Raw genomic sequence first — 19258 nt, 5'->3', positions numbered from 1 at the left:
AATTTGATTGTTCAGTTCTGCTACGTACTGGGGTAAGAACATTCCTGACCTGAACTTGGAAGTGTAGATAGGGATACCCAAGGGGCCAAATTTGGGGATCTAAAGTGAGCCATGTTATTGGAGCCTCTAGTCATCATCTGGGTAGGTTGTTTTTTTTTTTTTTAACTTTATTTATTTGAGAGAGAGAGTGCGAGAGTGAGTGTTGAGTGTATGTTGTTGGGGTTGGGGGGACAGAGGGAGAGAAAGAAGCAGACTCTTTGCTGAGCAGGACTCCAGGATCATGACCTGAGCTGAAGGCAGACACTTAACCCACTAAACCACCCAGGTACCCCATAATGTGGGCAGCTCTGGTATCATTTACCACTTTTATTTTTCCTTAAAAAGCCTGCGTTTCATAGCTCCAACCTTTCTTCCATCCCTGCATCCTCATCACCTAAAAACCAAAAACATGTTTTTTGTGAAGTAGAGTAATGGTGTCCTTGTATTCTAATGGGAGACATTTGTGATTTGGGGCTATAATGAGTTAGGAGTCATAGTGACCTCTGATTTGGAGTGATTGTGATCATCCTTTCTGTGAAGCCATCCATAATTCCCTAGTTATTATCTCTGTGGTCTATCTCAGATTGAACATTTACATCCCTCAGCCTCTTAGTGTCTCTCCCTCCGACTAGATTGTGACATCTGAGGCAGGAATTTTGCCTAAGTGATCATTGAGTATTCCTGGACTCTAGCACATGTCTGGAGCATATAGTAAGTAGCTGCTCAAGAATTATTTGTTGAATAAGTGAATGAATGGGATTTGAGGTGATGGCACCCCACTGTGAGCTAAGATAATGTGACCTCTTTTGTTTGCGGTCCGGATTGATTGTGAACAGATTACGTTGAGGTGCCTATGTCTGTGGTGTACAATGACTGCGATCTGAGAGGTCTGTGCACAGTAACTGTGACCTGTTGTCACTGACCTGTGATAAGGACCAGCAGGGATAGTGAACGGAGGTGACTGTGAACCTTGCATGATTGTGATCTCAAGTGGCTGTGAACAAGTTAGCCATGGTGCCTTCCACAATTGCTGTCAGGTGACTGTGATCCTGACCCACAGAGATTTGGCTTCAGATGACCACCACCTAGGGTCAGACCTTGTTCATTTACCTGAGATGCCTTTCAGGTGCAGAAACTGTTGATCTCAGCTGGCAGCTGAAGATTATTGATCTGCATTATGAGCTGAGGTAACTGAGATCTGTGAACCTGGGCTCAGTCTGGGAATGGCGCTAATATGTGTGTACTACTCTTAGATTTGACTTTGTTTTGTATAATAAAATATCCTCCCAGGGCCTACAAATGACACACCTCTGCTTGGCTCCATGCAGAAGAGGTGTAGGGACGACAACTAGGTTGGGTCAGTGTCCAGAAAACTCTACTTGAAATACAACGCATCTTCGTGGGGCGCACTTAAAACCACCGCAACGACCACAGCCTCCCGCAAAGGCCACTTCTCAACCAGACGGCTGCCCCGCCCCCCACATCCCCTGGTGCGCCTGCGCGGAGGCGGGGCTGGGCTTTGCCCTTTGTTGTGGGCCCCAGTTTCCCAGGACACCGTGCGGCGCTGGGGTGGGGCTATGCAGATGAGGCCCCGGGGGCGGGGCGGTTGCGGCGGCGTCGGCGGCGTCGGCGGCGGCCGGGGAGGGTCAGTTGGAGGCAGGCGCTCGCTGAGGCAGGAGGAGGGCTCTGGGCCCGCGGCCTGACAGGGACTTAGCCCGCAGAGATCGGCCCCGCGCGCGCGACCCCACACCCACCCTCTCATCCACCTACCCACTCCCTGCGCCGCCTCCTCCCACCCTGAGCAGAGCCGCCGAGGATGATAAACACCCAGGACAGGTAACGGCCCGGCCCAGGCTCCCCGCCCCCATCCTCTCCTCATCTGCTCCAGAGGGCCTTCCCTAACCCTCTGCCGGCTCCAGCCCCCACAGAGGGGGCCTGTCCTCCCCCGCCACTGGGTCCCTTCCCCACTTCAGCCACCCCAGTCCGAGTCCCCAGCCCCGCAACGGGGCCTCCTTCCGCCCTTTGGCCCCCTCCCTCCAGCCCGGCCCATCCCCCTCATCCGGGCCTCCTGCTCCCGCAAAGCCCTCACTCAAACCAGGACCCAGTCTTCCAATCAAGTCCCCGTTTCCTTTAAGTCCCGTCGGACCGTGTCCCTTTCCCCAAACGGGGCTTTTCCCTCATCCAGGTTCCCCAGATTATTTCCCATTTTCCCCCGAGTCTGTCTTGCTCTCCCCTTTCAGTCACTTAACCCTTCCCTTTGAATCTCTTTCCTTGAAACTGCATCCTCCAACTAAACCCCTCTCTTATCACTGCCGCCCCTCCCCCAGTCAGTCTCCAACCTTTAGCTCTCAGCTAGACTCATTACCCTTCCCCCTTCCCTTCCCCCGTTTTCTCAGGCCTAATAGTTTTTTACCGTGATGCCCAGCCGTCCCTTTAGTCCTTTACTCCTGCTTCATCTTTTCCCATCTTTCCTCCCTCGACACCCCTTTCCCGGTTAGGCCTCGTTCTCTCTGTCTCCCAACCTCCTTTTATTTCTCGAACACTTTGGACTTGATTCCTATTCGCTATCCTGTTTCCCTAGTGGGGTTCCCCCAACACTCTTTTGAACATGGCCAACCTCTGAACATTTTCTCTCAGCTGGAACTCCTCTTTACTCTTATTTTACCCTTCTTAATTGAATCCCATCTTTAGATTGTTAGATCCAGTACTGAGCTCACCCTGCTTCTACTCAAGGCCTATTCTCTCTCCCGGTACTTCCCTCTCTTCCAGTGCCTCAAAACGAGGCCGTCTGTTCTGGATACTGGGCCTTTGCAAGTTTCCATCCTCAAAACCTGACCCCGGTCTTCCCCAATAATTGGAGAGAAAGGCTGCACATCTTTCTGAAACAGCACCATTGATTTTCTAAACTTGCCTCCTCCATACTTCCTGCTGTCCCAGCTAGGCAAATTGATCACTCAGCTTTCCTCTCTATACCTTTCTTCTTTTTCCCAAGGCAGCTCTTGTTGTCATGCCACTCTTCTTTAAACATATCTGGTATTTCTGCCCCAGACTCTGAAACTGTTCCATAATCCTGATTTCTCACAATTTGCTTTTTCTACATCAGAATAGCTTCCATTTATAATTTGGGTCTAATTTTCTTCCTAATTCTGCGACCCCCCCCACCCCTGACTTGTTGCTGTCCCTTCCAAAATAAGCCTGAAGCTCATTTAGTTCTCCACACCAGACCCTTTGTCCCCAGATTTGGCCTTCTGGCCTCTGTTCCACACTTGGGCCTCATTGTTTTGCAAGCAGATCTGTTCCCTGCAGATCCTTCTTAAATTGTGTCCTGGTCTGTCCAAAGCTGGACTGTAGTTCCTTTTACAAACATATCCTTCCTTATTGCTTTTTTCCCCCATGGAGTTCTACAAGGTTCCTCTCAAACTTGGGCTCCCTTCTCCATAAGCTGGTCTCTAATTGCCATTTCTCAGTCCTTTAGCAGCACCATCCTTAAATATTCCAGCTGGATTTTTAGCTTTTCTTGTATCTCAGTGTTTCTCAACCTTGGCTGCACGTTTGGAAGATCAATTACCTGAACCCCACCTTGAAAGATCTGGAGTAATTGGCCTAGGGTGGGGCCTGGTTATTAGTATGTATTTTTAAACCTCTCTGGGTAATTCTTTGTAATGTGCAGTCAGGGCTAAGAACCAGTGCCTTCTTTCCCCTGCCCTCCTAACCCCCCCAAGACCTTTCCCATCATATTTCTTTAGTGTCAGCTCTTTCTCTACCAAAAAGGGCCTTGTTTCCTTCAGGGATTTCTTTGCTTTTCTTTCTCAGGTACTGTCCAGAAATATCCAGGGTACCCACAACAGCCTCTTTAAGTTCTCCTACCATGTGTTACTCTGTTCTCAGCCATTAGCCATTTTCATTCTCAGACTCTTACCTAGCCCCCACACCTCTCTTCTTCCCTGTTTACAGAAAGCAAATTCACTCGTTTTCTGTGTTTTTTTTTGTTTGTTTTTGTTTTTTTTAATGGTTGTATTTGACCCATTACCCCCACTTTTCAACATTTCTACATCTACAAAGCCCATTCTGTTTTTCTTTTCTGAGAATGTCAATGTCCATGTCCCTTTGCAGTCCCTGCTTTTATTACATCTTCTCTGCTCAGCCCCTCTGGAGCTGAGGAGGTGGAGGTGGATATATACTTGGATGGTGCTGGATGCCCAAGGTGTTGCTTGTGGTAAAGCTGTGTGTGATGAGGGTAAGACAGCAGGTATGAGAGGGCAGGGTGAAGTGCAGGGGTGGAGGGAAGCAAAGGAACCTACAGGAAAATCCACAAAAAAGGGGATATGAGATGGATTTTCTTTTCTGTTCAATGTTTTTGTCTCCACAGGGGGGTTTGGAAGGTGGGGTGGTCTCAGGAAGCATTGTCGAGTCCTGGACTGAGGTGGTTTGGTGCCAAGTCCTTTACAGGTACTTGGAACCAACACGTAAAGGGTCTTCATTGACTATGAGATTGTGAGACTCGAGTTCTAGTTCTGGCTTAGCTAGTGTGCTTCCATGTAAAAAGGAGGGGGTTGGGTTCGCTTAATATAAGATTCCATCCCGCTTCCTAAGTGGCAAAACAGGCTTGCTTGTCTCCAGGGCCCTTTCTTAGTGTGTTGGTAATTTGAGGGGCTTGGCTGTATGAAAGGCAGGTGGAGGGAGGAGCCAGCTGGCCTGCCAGAGCCTGGGCAGGAGCAAGGCCTTGGCCCTGGGGGTGGGGTGGGGCGGTGTGTGCAGGGTGTCTGGTTTCTTTGCGTTATGGCAATCCTGTTTCCATAACATGTTTGCCAGCCTCCTCTGGCCTGCCCCTAACTTTCTAAAAGGATCGTGGTAGAGCCCTAACTAGGGATTCTGATAAGAGCCTGTTCTTCCCAGTCTGTGTGCTTGGTGTTTTATATCTGCAGAGGGGAGAGGGAGCCGACTAGGAGTTTAGCTCTCATTAGGTGGGGGATGGGCTCTCTAGCTTCCTTGGCTCCAGTGAAATACCCAAGAGGTGGAGGCTTGGTTTCCTGGAAGAAATAGTTGCAGAAGAGCTGGTAGTATGTTTTGAAAACAAAGCTCTTCCTTTCCAGTTTTGTTCTGATTAGTACCTCCACATTGTCAAAATTCTTGATAGTGGGGTAGGGAAGACAACACAAGAGCAAACACTTTTATTATGGTTTTGGAACATGAGGCTTAAATTCAAGGAAATCAGACTTCATGGCCTTTCTCTCCCTGGATTCATGGGGGCAGGAGGACAGTCTCCGTCTCTGGCTAGCTTATAGTACCTTGTGACAGTACATTACGTGGCAAAGAGCTTGCCCTGGCTTTATATCTGTCTTATAATCAATCTTTGATGGGCTTTGAGAAGCATTTGGTTCCACAGGTGTTTCCTCTTGGTGGACAGAGCACATGAGCACATCAGAGCTACCCTGAGTATCTTCACAGAATGGTTCCCTGGTAATGGAATTTCTTTTTCTCCCCACAAAGATATGGTTTTGGTTATTCCTTATTTTTTGGCACAGTGGCTTGTTGGGTGTGGGATAGTAGAGTGAGCAAGTTTTCCTACCATGTATCTTCAAGGTCATTCCACAGAGAGAGACAGATTCTTGGTATAGTTGGGAATCCCCCCATATTGGAGGTATGCTTTAGAAAGCAGTGTGGACTAATAATAGTAATTCCTCGCTCTGCCAAGAAATCCAAATTTAGCTTCAGAGCTGCTCAGAAATATAAAAAGGGGGACTGAGGAGTGGGGTAGAGGAGTTACATATGTGCATTTCTTGCGGGGGGAAAAAAAAAGTAATTCATCCCTTTTCGAAAGAGTGTGCAGTGTTGATTCAAGTTGGTGCCATGACTTGGAAGGCTGTGAAGCCTGATTGAAAGCTACCAGAAATAGCTAAGTTGGTGAGCAAGAATTTTGTCGCTTGAAGTGAACAAAACAGGTAGTTTGCTGTTAGCAGCAGAATAAAATGCTTTGTAGAAGATAACCCTTAAGAAAATATCCTAGGCACAATGAAGTCATTCTGTCCTGGGAAAGGAGGCTGGCACTGGGTGATGAGTTTACTATGCAAGCTAGATCAAGGTACTTAAAATGTGAAATTAAAGTATAATTTTAAATCATGAGTACCTTGCAATCCCCCCATCTCTGTAGCATATGTGGTTACACGTACCTTTGGCAGAAGATGTACCAATATCAGTTGTGTAATAAGATAAGCAGACCTCAGAAGCAGATATTCTAGCTGCTACCACAAGTGTGTTTCTTGTGGAGAATCAACCAAAACCCAGTTATGCTTTCAGTATGTGATTCAGAGTGGTGATGTCATTTTCTTTATAATTGTGCTTAGCAAGTAGACTCCCTTTGGCACACAGAACAGCCCTAGTGAAATGACTTATGCCTGGCATCTGACCAGGGTCCCTTTCTCATATGGGAAGGGAATTGGCAGCTGGAAATCAGCCTCCAAGATTCCACTAGACTGGAGGTGGCCATCACCTCCTACCTTTCTTCCTATTCCTTCTTAGTTAAATGTGATGGCACCCCTGGATTGGTTCCTCTGTTCTCGGGATTAGTCATCAGAGACCTTTTTAGTCTCAGTAAAAGCATCCTGTGTGAGGGAAGTCCAGGCCTAGAGAGTGTTCTTTGAGATAGAGCCTGGGATGGGAATGGATCAGAAGAGACTGAAAGAGGGAGATACATGTAGAATGCTTGGAAATGTGGTTTTTATGTCTTTTCACTTGATACCACAAGATAGGTAATACCAAGGCTATCTGACCCTCCCCTGACAGGTAGTGGAAACCAGAGAGAAAGGGTGCAAGTTCAGGCCACTGATTCAAGTGAAATGTGATCAAAAGTATATCAAGGAGAAAATGAATTCACAAATTTGTTGGGTGTACTGAATGGAAGTTAGTCACAGAATTACATTAAATCTCTATGTAGCAGGCTGTCCCCCGCTTTGAGCACATTAAATTTAAAAATCAAAACTGACATAAAGTCAACTGAAAGTGATTCTTTAACAGGAGATCCTTTACTTTATCAAGAGATTTAAAGGTACTTCCTTTAAATAGTAAGCAGCCTAGAGATTTAAAAATAGGATTTGAATTATAAAAATTTGATTTACCAGCAACATTCCCCAGGAATACATCTGCTGCATACACTGTCTGTAGCCAGTGTATGAAATTATAACTTGCTAAGGACATTCCAGGCAGCAGTTTCACAGAATGCCTTAAATTAGAGGCAGCAGGTTGTGATCTGTCGGTAGCACTCATATGTATCCTGAGGAGTGTTTCCAGGGGCATGTCTGATAACAACTGAGAAAATAAAAGGCACTAACAGATAGGCTCTAATCTCCCATCTCTCTTCTGAACTGACTTGGATATTTGACACCCTCATTTCCAGCATGGTTTTTTTTTTTTTTTCTTCTGCAAAAGCAATACCAGCCCAGATGCGTGTTGGGTTCAGTCTGATAAATTTGATTCTTCTTAATGAGCCTGATCTTTTCACTCTCTAGATCAAGCTTCTTAAATCATCTTTTTGGTGGTAAAGATTAAACCATGCCTGCCCCCCAGTGGAGTGAGCAGGATGTGAGGACAGAATGGAAAAAGCTGGGCATTGGAGCCAGTAGAAACATGACTGAACTGAATATGAAACCTAATCTGGTTTGGATCTTGTGACAGAAGGACCTGTGTTTAGAAGCCACTTTCACTATGCAAAAGTTGTGCAAGATTCTCTGTTGAGATTGGTGGTGTATTTTGTCACAAAACCATTTTGAAGACTAAAGTCAATAAAATAACAGAAGGCTATTCTTTTATTAATTTTTTATGTATTTATTTTTCTTATTTTTAAGTAATCTTTGCACCCATTGTGGGGCTGGAACTCATGACCCTGAGATCAAGAATCACATCCTGTACCGACTGAGCCCGCCAGGTGCCCCTGTTCTTTTTTTAATTGAAAAAATAACTGACATGTTGCATTAGTTTCAGGCATACAACATAGTGTGATTTGGTATTTATATGCATTACAAAATGGTACCATGTGTCACCATACAAAGTTGTTACGGTATTATTGACTGTGTCGCACATTACATGTCTTATTTATTTTGTGAAAGAAGGATTGTACCTCTTGATCCTCTTCACCTGTTTCATCCTCTGGCAACCATCAGTTTGTTCTCTGTATCTGTAAGTTTGTTTCTGTTGTGTTTTGTTCCTTTAGATTCTACACATAAATGAAATCACAAGGTATTGGTTTTTCTCTGACTTATTTCACTTAGCATAATGCCCTCTAGGTTTATCCATGTTCTCACAAATGGCAAGATTTCTTTTTTTTTTTTTTTAATGGCCAGGTAGTATACCATTGTGTATATATATACCACATCCTTATCCATTCCTATACTGATGGACAGTTAAGTTGCTTCTGTATCTTGGCTGCCATAAATAATGCTGTGATGAACATAAGGGTGTGTATATTTTCTTGAATTAGTGTTTTCATATAAATACCTAGAAGTGGAATTGCTGGAGCGTATGGTAGTTCTATTTTTAATTGTTTGAGGAACTTCCATCCTGTTTCCCACAGTGGCTGCACCAGTTTGCATTCCCATCAATAGTGCACAAGGGTTCCTTTTTCCCCACATCCTTACCAACACTCCATATTTCTTTCCTTTCCTTTTTTTTTTGTTTTATTAAAGGCAGGGTGGGGGGGTGGCGAGAAAGGTGGAGGGAGAGAGCTCATGATGTGAGCCAAAATCAAGAGTTGGCTGCTCAACCGACTGAGCCACCAACACTTGTTATTTCTTGTCATTTTGATACTAACCATTGTGACAGGTATGAGGTGATGTACTGCTGTGGTTTTGATATGCATTTCCTTGATGATTGAGTGATGTTGAGCATCTTTTCACATGCCTGTTGGCTATTTATATGTCTTCTCTGACATATGACAAATGTCTATTGAGATCCTCTGCCCACTTTTTTTTTAAAGATTGATTTATTTATTTTAGAGAGCATGAAAGGGGGTGGGAGCAGAGGGAAAGGGAGAGAAATCCTCAAGTAGACTTGCTGCTGAGTGCACAGCCCAGTGCGGGCAAGGGCTTGATCCTAGGACCCTGAGATCATGACCTGAGCTGAAATCAGGAGTCGGATGCTCAACCAACTGAGCCACCCAGGTGCCCCTCCTCTGCCCATTTTTTAATCAAATTGTTTTTTGATACTGAGTTGTATGAGTTGTTCTTTTTTTTTTTTTTTTAGATTTTATTTTTTTAAATTAATCTCTGCACCCACCGTGGGGCTTAAACTGAATGACCCTGAGATCAAGAGTTGCATGGTCTGTCGACTGAGCCAGCCAGGCACCCTTGTATGAATTCTTTATGTATTGTGGATATTAATCCCTTATTGGATATATCATTTGCAGATATCTTCTTCTATTCATTTGGTTGCCTTTTTGTTCAGTTTCCTTTTTAAGCTTTTTAGTTCTGATGGCCCCATTTGTTTGTTTTTGGTTTTGTTTTCCTTGCCTAAGGAGAAAGACTAAAAAAAAAAAGTGCTAAGACTGATGAAGTGTTTACTGCTATGTTTTCTAGGTGTCTTATGGTTTCAGGTTTTGCATTTAAGTCTTTAAAAACATTTTTTTAAAGATTTTTATTTATTTATTTGACAGAGATCACAAGTAGGCAGAGAGGCAGGCAGAGAGAGATGGGAGAGAAGCAGGCTCCCTGCTGAGCAGAGAGCCTGATGCAGGACTTGATCCCAGGACCCTGAGATCATGATCCGAGCCGAACGGAGGGCGAGGCTTAACCCACTGAGCCACCAGGCACCCTACATTTACGTCTTTAATCTTGAATTTGGTTTTGTGTATGGCATGAGAAAGTGGTTCAGTATTATTCCTTTGGATATAGCTGTCTAGTCTTTTCATGCAGCTGTCTTTCTCCATTTTATATGCTTGTCTCCTTGCCTCCTTTGTCGTAGATTAATGGAACATAGGTGTATGGGTTTATTTCTGGGCTCTCTGTTATATTCCATTGATCTCTATGTCTGTGCCAATACCATCCTGTTGTGAATACTATAACTTTGTAGTATATTTTAAATCTGTCGGGATACCTGGGTTGCTCAGTCGTTAAAATCTGAGAGTGTGATACCTTCAGCTTTGTTGTTGTTTCTCAAGATTGCTTTGGCTATTTGGGGTCTTTTGTGGCACCATACAAACTTTAGGATTCTTTGTTCTAGTTCTGTGAAAAATGCCATTTGTGTTTTGGTAGGGATTGCACTGAGTCTTTAGATTGCTTAGGGTAGTATGGATCTAACAGTGTTCTTCCAGTTCATGTCATGGTATATCTTTGCATTTGTATCTTCAGTTTCTTTCATCATTGTCTTACAGTTTTCAGAGTAAATGTTTTTTTGTGGGTTGTTTTTGTTTTTGTTTTACTTCCTTGGTTCAGTGTAGTCCTATGTGTTCTCTCTCTTTTTTAATGGAATTGTAAATGGGATTGTTTTCTTAATTTCTCTTTCTAGTAGTTTCTTATTAGTGTATATAAATGCAACAGATTTCTGTAAATTGATTTTGTATCCTACAACCTTATTAAATTGATTTATTCTTAGAGGTTTTTGGTGGAGCTATTGAGGTTTCCTATATACAGTAGCATGTCATCTACAAATAGTGACAAGGTGCCTTGTATTTACTTTTCTTGCCTGATTACTATTTATGCCCCTTAATTTCATTAACCACTCAGTTTGTACCCACTTCAGAAATGACAGGTTTTTTTTTTTAAAGAGAAGCAATTGCCATTCACAGCAAATAATGAAAAGCAGATCCATTATGATAGACGATGAAGATAATTGTTGATTGTGATCTCCAGTCTACTAAGTTTATCCTAAACCCTAGCTTAGGGACCTGGAAGTGGATCCCAGGGTGGGGACCCAAAATGCCCTCCAGCCTCAGTCATGCACTTGCTCTTGTGCAGACTTTGTTGGGGAGGAGGAGGAATTTCCGGGATCCTTGTGAATAAGAGTGGAAAAGCAAATGATTTGTTACCATGGAATAGACTTCTTTTTTTTTTTTTTTTTTTAATTTTATTTATTTATTTGACAGAAATTACAAGTACACTGAGAGGCAGGCAGAGAGAGAGAGAGAGAAGGAAGCAGGCTCCCTGCTGAGCAGAGAGCCCGACGCGGGACTTGATCCCAGGACCCTGAGATCATGACCTGAGCCGAAGGCAGCGGCTTAACCCACTGAGCCACCCAGGCGCCCCTAGACTTCTTAAATTTACTTCTAGAGGAGAGAGCACATGGGTTAGTGATGGACACAGGGCAGGCCCTAGAGATTATTTCTAGGAAGACAAAGGGGATTCTGGATCTTAAAATATATATATATATCCCCAAAAAATCACCCTGCTTTTATCTTTCCAGTAGTTTGGCCTCATTGCTTGCTATTTGCAAGGGAAAACTAGCTCAGAATGAAGATGGTAATTGGAATGCCCATCAGGTTAAATGTAGCTCTCTCATCCAAAGACCAGGGAGGAATAATTTCCTTGGAAGTAGGAGTCTGAGGTTAGCACCAGAATTCTAGAACTGCAGGAGCCTGGGGATCTGGTTGTTTTAGGAACCCATGCAGTTTGGTATACAAGGCGATATTTCATCTGTCTACCCCAGAGGAGAAGTCTGCCCAGTTCTTGGGTAGCTCCACTGACCAATACATTGCAAGCCAGCTTTCTTCAGTGGCCCAGCCTTCCTGGTGTTTCTGCAAGAACCTCAACAGAGGCCCAGAGTGCTCACTAGGAAATGGAAACAGAACCACACTGTCTGTGGGGGGTATATATACCTTTGCTTAGGGAAGTCCACCTTTTTCTTAATTTTTTCTGGCCCGGCCACTATTATTCTGTCCCTTAACACATTAGAACATGGGGATGATAATAGTTTATTGTCCCTAGTAGCAAATAAGTTCCTCCTTGAAAACAACGTAGTCCTTAGTCATGCCCCTTTTGCTGATTTCTGTTGGTGAGGCTAGAGTGGGGGAGATGAGGATGGCCTGAGGCTTTCCAGAGGAGGCAGAAGGTGGTGTGTGTGTATTGCCGCCGGTATCGGTGCTGTGTGCAGCCAGGCCCTCTGACGCTGCCCTGGCAGCTCTCATCTCCCAATGAAGTTTCTTTTTTTTTTTTTTTTTAAAAGGACTTATTTATTTGAAAGAGAGAGAGAGAGAGAGTGTGTGTGTGTGTGCACATGCATGAGCGTGAGCTGGGGAAGGGGTAGAGGGAGAGAGTCTCGGCAGACTCCCCCCTGAGTATGGAACCTGACGTGGGGCTTGAGCTCAGGATCCTGAGATCATGACCTAAGGTGAAATCAAGAATCAGATGCTTAACCAACCGAGCAACCCAGGCACCCTGCAATGAAATTTCTAAGTGTAATTTCAGGCCCCTGGTTGAAATCCTTCAGAGAAAGAGGAGCCGAGCTAGAGCAGTGATGGGTTTGGACTTCTGTCTCAGCTGGAATGCTGACACTTAGCTGGATGCCCCTTTGGTTATTGTACAATTGCGTCTGAAGTGTGAGTTCAGTTTTATCACTCTGAGCTCAAGTGTAGAACTTGAATCTGGCACGCCATGCCACATAAAGAGTGTGAAGAATGGTGCCTTGCATTGTATTACAGCTAGCTCTCAGGAGAAAAAAAGCCATGATTTATGTCATTTGCTCATTTCTGTGGTGTAAATATTTCTCCTACGGCCCATTTAAGCTACCAATGTGACATTAAACACACAGTTGGGAAGAGAAGGGCAGAGTCGTGGGAGCAGGCTCTAGCATGTCCCTGCACTGTCCTTCCATATGTTATCCATTGCATTCTAGCTGCCTGGAGGCTGGGGTGTTGGGGTCATGGAACAGGCCTGTTGCTGACTTGTGGCGTACATGCATAGACTGCCTACTTCTTTCCCTGCTTCACTTGCTGTTGGTCTCTGAGGTGGCCTACAGCTCAGCCTAGTGAACTGTTCAGTCAGATTCAGAGGCGGCAGTGGAGCAGATTTGGAGCCCTTTTGGGTCCACCTGAAAACCACGGTGGCAGTAAGGGCACACACCTGGAGGTGACAGGGAGCTCCTTAAGGAGCTTTTTACCCTCTGTAATCCATTGATTATTGGCTTCCTTACTTAGTTCCCAGCAGATATTCCGTCCCCCTGATACACATGCGCCTGATGTCTATTCTCAGCACATCAGTATTAAGTAAACTCCCGTGCCCAGGTCAGATTCTAGCAAAGAAGGGCAAGGAAGTCTGACATATGCTGGCATACCAGGGACAAACCCAGACCAAAATACTCTGTTCCATAGTGTATCTCTTCTCTGAGAGCCAAATCCCAGGATTTAATTCAGTTCTTGACCCTGGAGAGATTTGGGTTATGGATTTCTTGTCTAGGTCTTTTGCTTAGATTGGGGAGGAAGCCATGATTGGAAAAATGGCCTTGGGAGTTCCTCAGGGACATGGTACCCAGCCCATGTGATCTCTTGAGGCCCATATGCCTCTCCAGCTGAAAGTAACTGTGTAGGTTTTGAGATTGCTGCATAGTTTGTTGAAGTACCGTTAGAATAAGGAGAGGACTGGGGGACAGGTGCTAAAGCCTTGAAGGCAAGTCAGGATCTGGTTCCTCTCAGGGTTTGCCAGTGTCACAGAGATTTGTTTAAGGTCCAGCAGGTGCTGCTCTGGTCAGATGTGTCCAGCTGGACTCCCTCTGCTCTCTGCAGGGTGGTGGGTGTGCTTGAAGGGCACCGAAGTAGGTCTGGAAGCTGAGGCCGAAAGGATGGGCAGGCAGTGGTGTAGCTTTAGAGTGTTTGTTTTGGGAGAGCCAGGGCAGATGTTAGAGTGAGGTGTTGTGTTAAATTTTGTGTGTGTGTGTGTGTGTGTGTTAAATTTTTAAGTCTTGGTGTTTACTGTCTCACCTTCTCTGTCTTTTGCAGTAGTATTTTGCCTTTGAGTAACTGTCCCCAGCTCCAGTGCTGCAGGCACATTGTTCCGGGGCCTCTGTGGTGCTCCTGATGCCCCTCACCCACTGTCGAAGATCCCCGGTGGGCGAGGGGGCGGCAGGGATCCTTCTCTCTCAGCTCTAATATATAAGGTAAGGAGGACTGTGGGGTGGAAGCCCTGGAGCAGAGCTGAGGGTCCACTCAGCAGCCGCTTAGGGGCAATAATTGCCTTCTTGAGTCTTCTCTTAGGCCAGGCCAGTAGGGAAATCGGGAAGGACTCTTTCAACTGAGGCTGCTCTGTGGCTTTTGGGAAGTACTGGGAACAGGAGATCAGCATTAAGCGAAAGCTGCCATCTTCTTAGCTTGGTGGTCAGCACTTCAGTGCTGGTTCAGAAGGGTCCTGAGTGGGAAGGAGAATGATGAATGGGAGGGTTGCAAGAACACTTTTTGGTGTGACTGTTCATTTTCTCTTGAGAAGTACCAAGGGCCAGGAGGAGCAGTTTTCCATGACTGTTAGACATTCGGATTTCCATCCCTTAATGGCCTGGTTGGGGGCAGGTTGGGTAGTGTAGTGGGGGTGGGTGCGGGGCAGGAGAAGGGGCTTTGCATCTCCATCATCTGTCATCCAGCAGCATAGGCTACATTCCAGGAGCTTTAGAGAATGCTAGCTATCTGCCCTAGGAATGATCTGGGCAGGGGCAGCCAGTCGTTTGTTGCCCTTTAATCTCCTGTGAGGCCCAGAAGTTGGCTTAGCTTCTCCCCAAGATTGGGGAGCAGGGTGCCACCCAAGGGAGGCAGGGTGGCTGAGGTTTGGTCTCTTGAGGTTGTGCCCAGGGGAGACAAGATGGACCTGTAGTCTAGCCTGGAAGCAGGCTTTGCTTGAGCTGGGCCCTAGCCAAGCCCTCACATACATCCTCATTTGTTTCTAATGCTTCTCTTTCAGAGAGAGAAGGGAAAGAATTTGGTGTTGGGGGACACACATGGGTTTAGAGTCAGGGAGACCTGGTTTGAGTCTCAGCTCTGCCATTTACTAGCTACGGAGCCTTGGGACAGTGGCTTAATTGTTCTGGGCCCCTAGTGCCTCAGACTTAAAATGGGGGTATTAGTAACTACCTCAGATGCTTCTGGTGGGGACTGAAAAGTGAGAAAGCACCTTGCTCAGTACTTGGCATCTAGTGGACACTTGGTAAATACTTCCCTTCCCATCATGCTGACTTGTAGTTGTCATCAGCTTGTCTTTGTGCCTGAGGAGTGACGGACGGCTTCATTTAGCCAGCATGCGGCTCTACATTTTCAGTGTGTCCTTCGTCCCATACTGCCCTGAGACTGGCCCCAGAGGACTCCCGGGATCACCTAGGTTAGGGAGCCTGTGACGTGGCCAGAGTAGTAGTGACCTGGTCCTCTGACCTGATCTCCTCCCAGGACGAGAAGCTCACTGTGACCCAGGACCTCCCTGTGAATGATGGAAAACCTCACATTGTCCACTTCCAGTATGAGGTCACCGAGGTGAAAGTCTCTTCCTGGGATGCAGTCCTGTCCAGCCAGAGCCTGTTTGTAGAAATCCCAGATGGATTATTAGCTGATGGGAGCAAAGAAGGGTAAGGAGCAGGTGCTGGGGAAGGGGAAGGAGGGCCCATTCCAGAGAAGGGCATATGCTTGTTGGGGCCAACAGATGAACAGTGTCTGCCTTCTTCCCTGGCTCTAGGTTTCCCAAGCAGGTACCAATTTGTGACAGTTCATTTTTAGCCAGTAAAACAGGCCTGCCGTAGGTTATAATTAAAGGAGATCATTATCACATTAACCAAATCCTTGTCATTTAATCAACCCATGGTTCACTCTTCTCAGCAGACATTAAATCCCCCTTGAGCTGCCATACAGTGATGCGGTTCAGAAGGGCAGGAAGCTCTGAGCTACAGTGGGATTTCATTGGATTGGGCAAGGCCCTCGAAGGCAGCCAAGTGTGTAAGGAATAGTCCTCAAGGCAGAGTTCTCTTGAGTTGCCCCTTTCTTCTGAGGAAATCCTTTAAGGCAGTGTCTGGGTCCAGAGTCTGCGCCAGTGGCTGCGGTCATCAAACTGGGCAATTTTGGAAGACCCCTGAAGAACCACGTTCTCTTCCCAGGCCCCATATGATCCTGTGAACTGCATTAGTGGAGCTGGTTCGTATTAATTTCAGATGAAGAACCCTTATTCCAGGAAGAGAGAGCTCAGTAACATTTTTCTTTGGGATTGTGGCTTTTTTCTTGAACTCAGAGCTCTTGAAATGGGAATCTTCTCCCTGGAGGTTCCCTATTAATACTGCCGGCTGTAAGCCTCAGAAGGCTTTTTTGACAGAGGGTGGGAGGGAAGTCTAGAGAGGTGGTAATGGGCCTGAGTGGTTTTCTTTGCTTCTGGCAGATTGTTAGCACTGCTAGAGTTTGCTGAAGAGAAGATGAAAGTGAACTACGTCTTCATCTGCTTCAGGAAGGGCCGGGAAGACAGAGGTGAGGAATCAAAGTAGCCTGAACCCTACTGCCCAGACAGCAGGGAAGTAGCGAGGGGAAAAGGAGCCTCCTATTCAGTGAAGTACGGCTCTGGTTTGCCATATAAACCCTGGGAAGTCACAGGGGTGGGAGTGCCTGAAGGGTCTTTAGTAAAGGCGTAGTACTTACATATTTAATCTTTGTTTTTTGTTTTCCCTTGATTTGAACCTGCCCCTGTGTTTCTTATCAGAATCCTTTTTACACTCTCTGCAGCTCCACTCCTGAAGACCTTCAGCTTCCTGGGCTTTGAGATTGTGCGTCCAGGCCATCCCTGTGTTCCCTCTCGGCCAGATGTGATGTTCATGGTTTACCCCCTGGACCAGAACTTGTCTGATGAGGACTAATGGTCATAGAGGATGCTTTGCCCAAGAGCCACAGTGGGGGAAGAGGGGAAGTTAGGCAGCCCTGGGACAGAGGAGGGCGCTCCTTACTGTCTAGGGAAGGACGCTGAGGGGCTCAGGGTGAGGGTTGCCTATTGTGTTCTCGGAGTTGACTCGTTGAAATTGTTTTCCATAAAGAACAGTATAAACATATTATTCACATGTAATCACCAATAGTAAATGAAGATGTTTATGAACTGGCATTAGAAGCTTTTTAAACTGCGCTGTGTGATGTGCTCTATCTAGCCTAGGGGAGGACATTGCCTAGAGGGGGAGGGATTGTCTGGGTCCAGGGGCAGGGCCTGGAGGGCTGGTGGGCAGCATTGTCAGGCTTAGGTTCCCCTGCTGTTGGGCTTTCTTTTTTGGTTTTTAAGACTTGTGTATTTTCTTTCCTTGCTTCCTTTCAACCCAGACACTCCTGAGTATAGGCTTTTCGGCCCCTGGACGGTGTCCTTGTTTTTCGACACTCCACCTGGGCTCCTCTGTGTGCATTTGTGTCTGGCCTGCAGAAACCAGGTCTGACCCCCTCCTTCTTTACAGCTTAGTGTTTTTCTGGCATTTGGTTAAGCTGGCTTAATCTGTTTAATGTTATCAGTGCATTTTAAATGGGGGCATTGAAGTTCACTCTCACCACCAGGGCTTTCTTTGGGGTGCCTGGGCCTTAAAAACACTAGCCAAACTCCCAATTCTCAAATCACAGCCAGTTCTTGTTCCTGGCTGCAGGCCCAGGCCCCAGGGTGTCTCCTTCCTAGGGTCACAAAGAGCAGAGAGGAAGAGGAATAGCAACTCAGGGCCTGGGGGTCGTGTGGGAATCTGTTTTTAGGGACTTGGATGCCTCTGCCTGGCTGAGTATAGTGCTGACTGCCCCTCCTCTCTCTCTCAACAGGTTCTGAGTAGGGCCTGAGCCCCTGCCCCATAAGGCTTAGGGGTGGGAATGAGGGTGTAGAAGTGTCCTGCCCTTTTCTGTTTTCACTGAACAGCTTGTTCTAAGGGGGGAGGAAGGGGAAGAGAACTAGATTGGGTGAGAGGGGGGTGGGGGTGTCAGGGAGGCAAGTGTGTTGTGTTACTGTGTCAATAAACTGACTTAAAGTTGTGGTTGGTCTGTTTTTCATTCCTGTACCAGGACTGGCTTTCTACCACTCTTCTTTTGAGTCTAGAGCCTAAGGTAGCAGGGTGTGATACGCGCTTCTCAGGACAAAAGCAGTGGTGCGTAAGAACAGACAAACCAGCTGAAGCCTCTGGGGCCACATTACACTGCAAAATACAGTTGCTAGGAGTCTGGGACAAACTGCCAGTAACCCCTAGAGAGGTATGTAGACATCAGCTTTGTCCAAAATAGAGGCTGTCCCCAGGATCCAAGCTGTTCGCAGTGTTTCCTTTAGTACAGAAGTCTGGGTCCTGAAACAGAGTTGACTTTTGCATGGAGCTGCCTGACATTCTTGTTCCTGGAGGTGTTTGAAGGAAATAGCACACACCTTCCCTAGGATGGTGTGGCTTCCATTCCCCTGGTACCACCAGGCTGACTGATAAGCTTCCAGTGGCCCTGTAGGGAGCTAGGATTATTATTTTATTTAGACTAAGCTCCACACCCAACATGGGACTTGAACTCAAAACCCCGAGATCAAGACCTGCATGTTGGGTCATGCTTGGGTTAGCCAGATGCCCTTTAAATTCTTTTTAATTTCTTAGGTGCTTACAGTAGCATTTTCCCCCTTTTGCTTCTGTTTTCCCAAGTGCTGGGCAGGTTCTTCTACAGCTTTGGAATGATCCACTGTTGAGCTGTGGCTGTCCTTAGTTTTTCTGAGTCTTTAGTCCATTTTCACAGTATTCTGTGTGGAGCTTACTTGTGTTTTCACACTGGGTCATGTTACTAAAAGTGAGTGTAACACCTCCACCTTCCACAATATTAGAAGGTCTGGACCTAGACATTCAGTTGGAACAGGAAGGACTCAAAGATATCCTTCACTGAGGAGATAATCCCTACAGGCAGCATAAAGGCAGGGACTGGAAAACGGTCACTACTGTGAGACACCTACAGTAGAGGTCCAGGTGAACGTGGACAATGGCCAAGTTCATGTATAGTGTAGGATCATGGTAAACTTAAGCCCAGAGAATCTACAAGACTGGGATAAAGAACCAAGACAAAAGGCAGCCCTTTACTAGTCCTTCATTGAAATAAGCAGAGGGGACAGGAAACATGCCTGAGTTTCTGCTGCCATCTGCTGGTAGGTCCACTTCAATGCAACTAGAGGTAGAAGGGCAGAATTGGAAAACCAGGTGTTCTGTTAAGATTTCCCTTCGGAGGGGCACCTGGGTGACTCTGGGTTAAGCTTCTGCCTTCAGCTTGGGTCATGATCTCAGGGTCCTGGGATCGAGCCCCGAGTTGGGTTCTCTGCTC

At 46.2% G+C, this 19258-nt stretch overlaps 1 protein-coding gene across 1 annotated transcript; it reads left to right on the top strand.

The window, feature by feature from the left end:
• Positions 1 to 1700: 1700 nt before the first annotated feature.
• On the top strand, positions 1701 to 17952 carry OAZ2 (ornithine decarboxylase antizyme 2). The gene is given in 5 exon segments (NM_001289904.1): positions 1701 to 1875; positions 13955 to 14112; positions 15383 to 15558; positions 16356 to 16441; positions 16694 to 17952. Coding segments are annotated over 5 exon segments (570 nt in total). The 5' UTR covers positions 1701 to 1855; the 3' UTR covers positions 16825 to 17952.
• Positions 17953 to 19258: the final 1306 nt, after the last annotated feature.

This window comes from Mustela putorius, unplaced genomic scaffold, assembly GCF_011764305.1.
Source record: "Mustela putorius furo isolate JIRA1106 unplaced genomic scaffold, ASM1176430v1.1 tig00003896_pilon_pilon_pilon, whole genome shotgun sequence".
Lineage (NCBI taxonomy): Eukaryota > Metazoa > Chordata > Mammalia > Carnivora > Mustelidae > Mustela > Mustela putorius.
The sequence above is the reverse complement of the archived record's forward strand: the minus strand, read 5'-3'. Positions and strand labels throughout refer to the sequence as shown.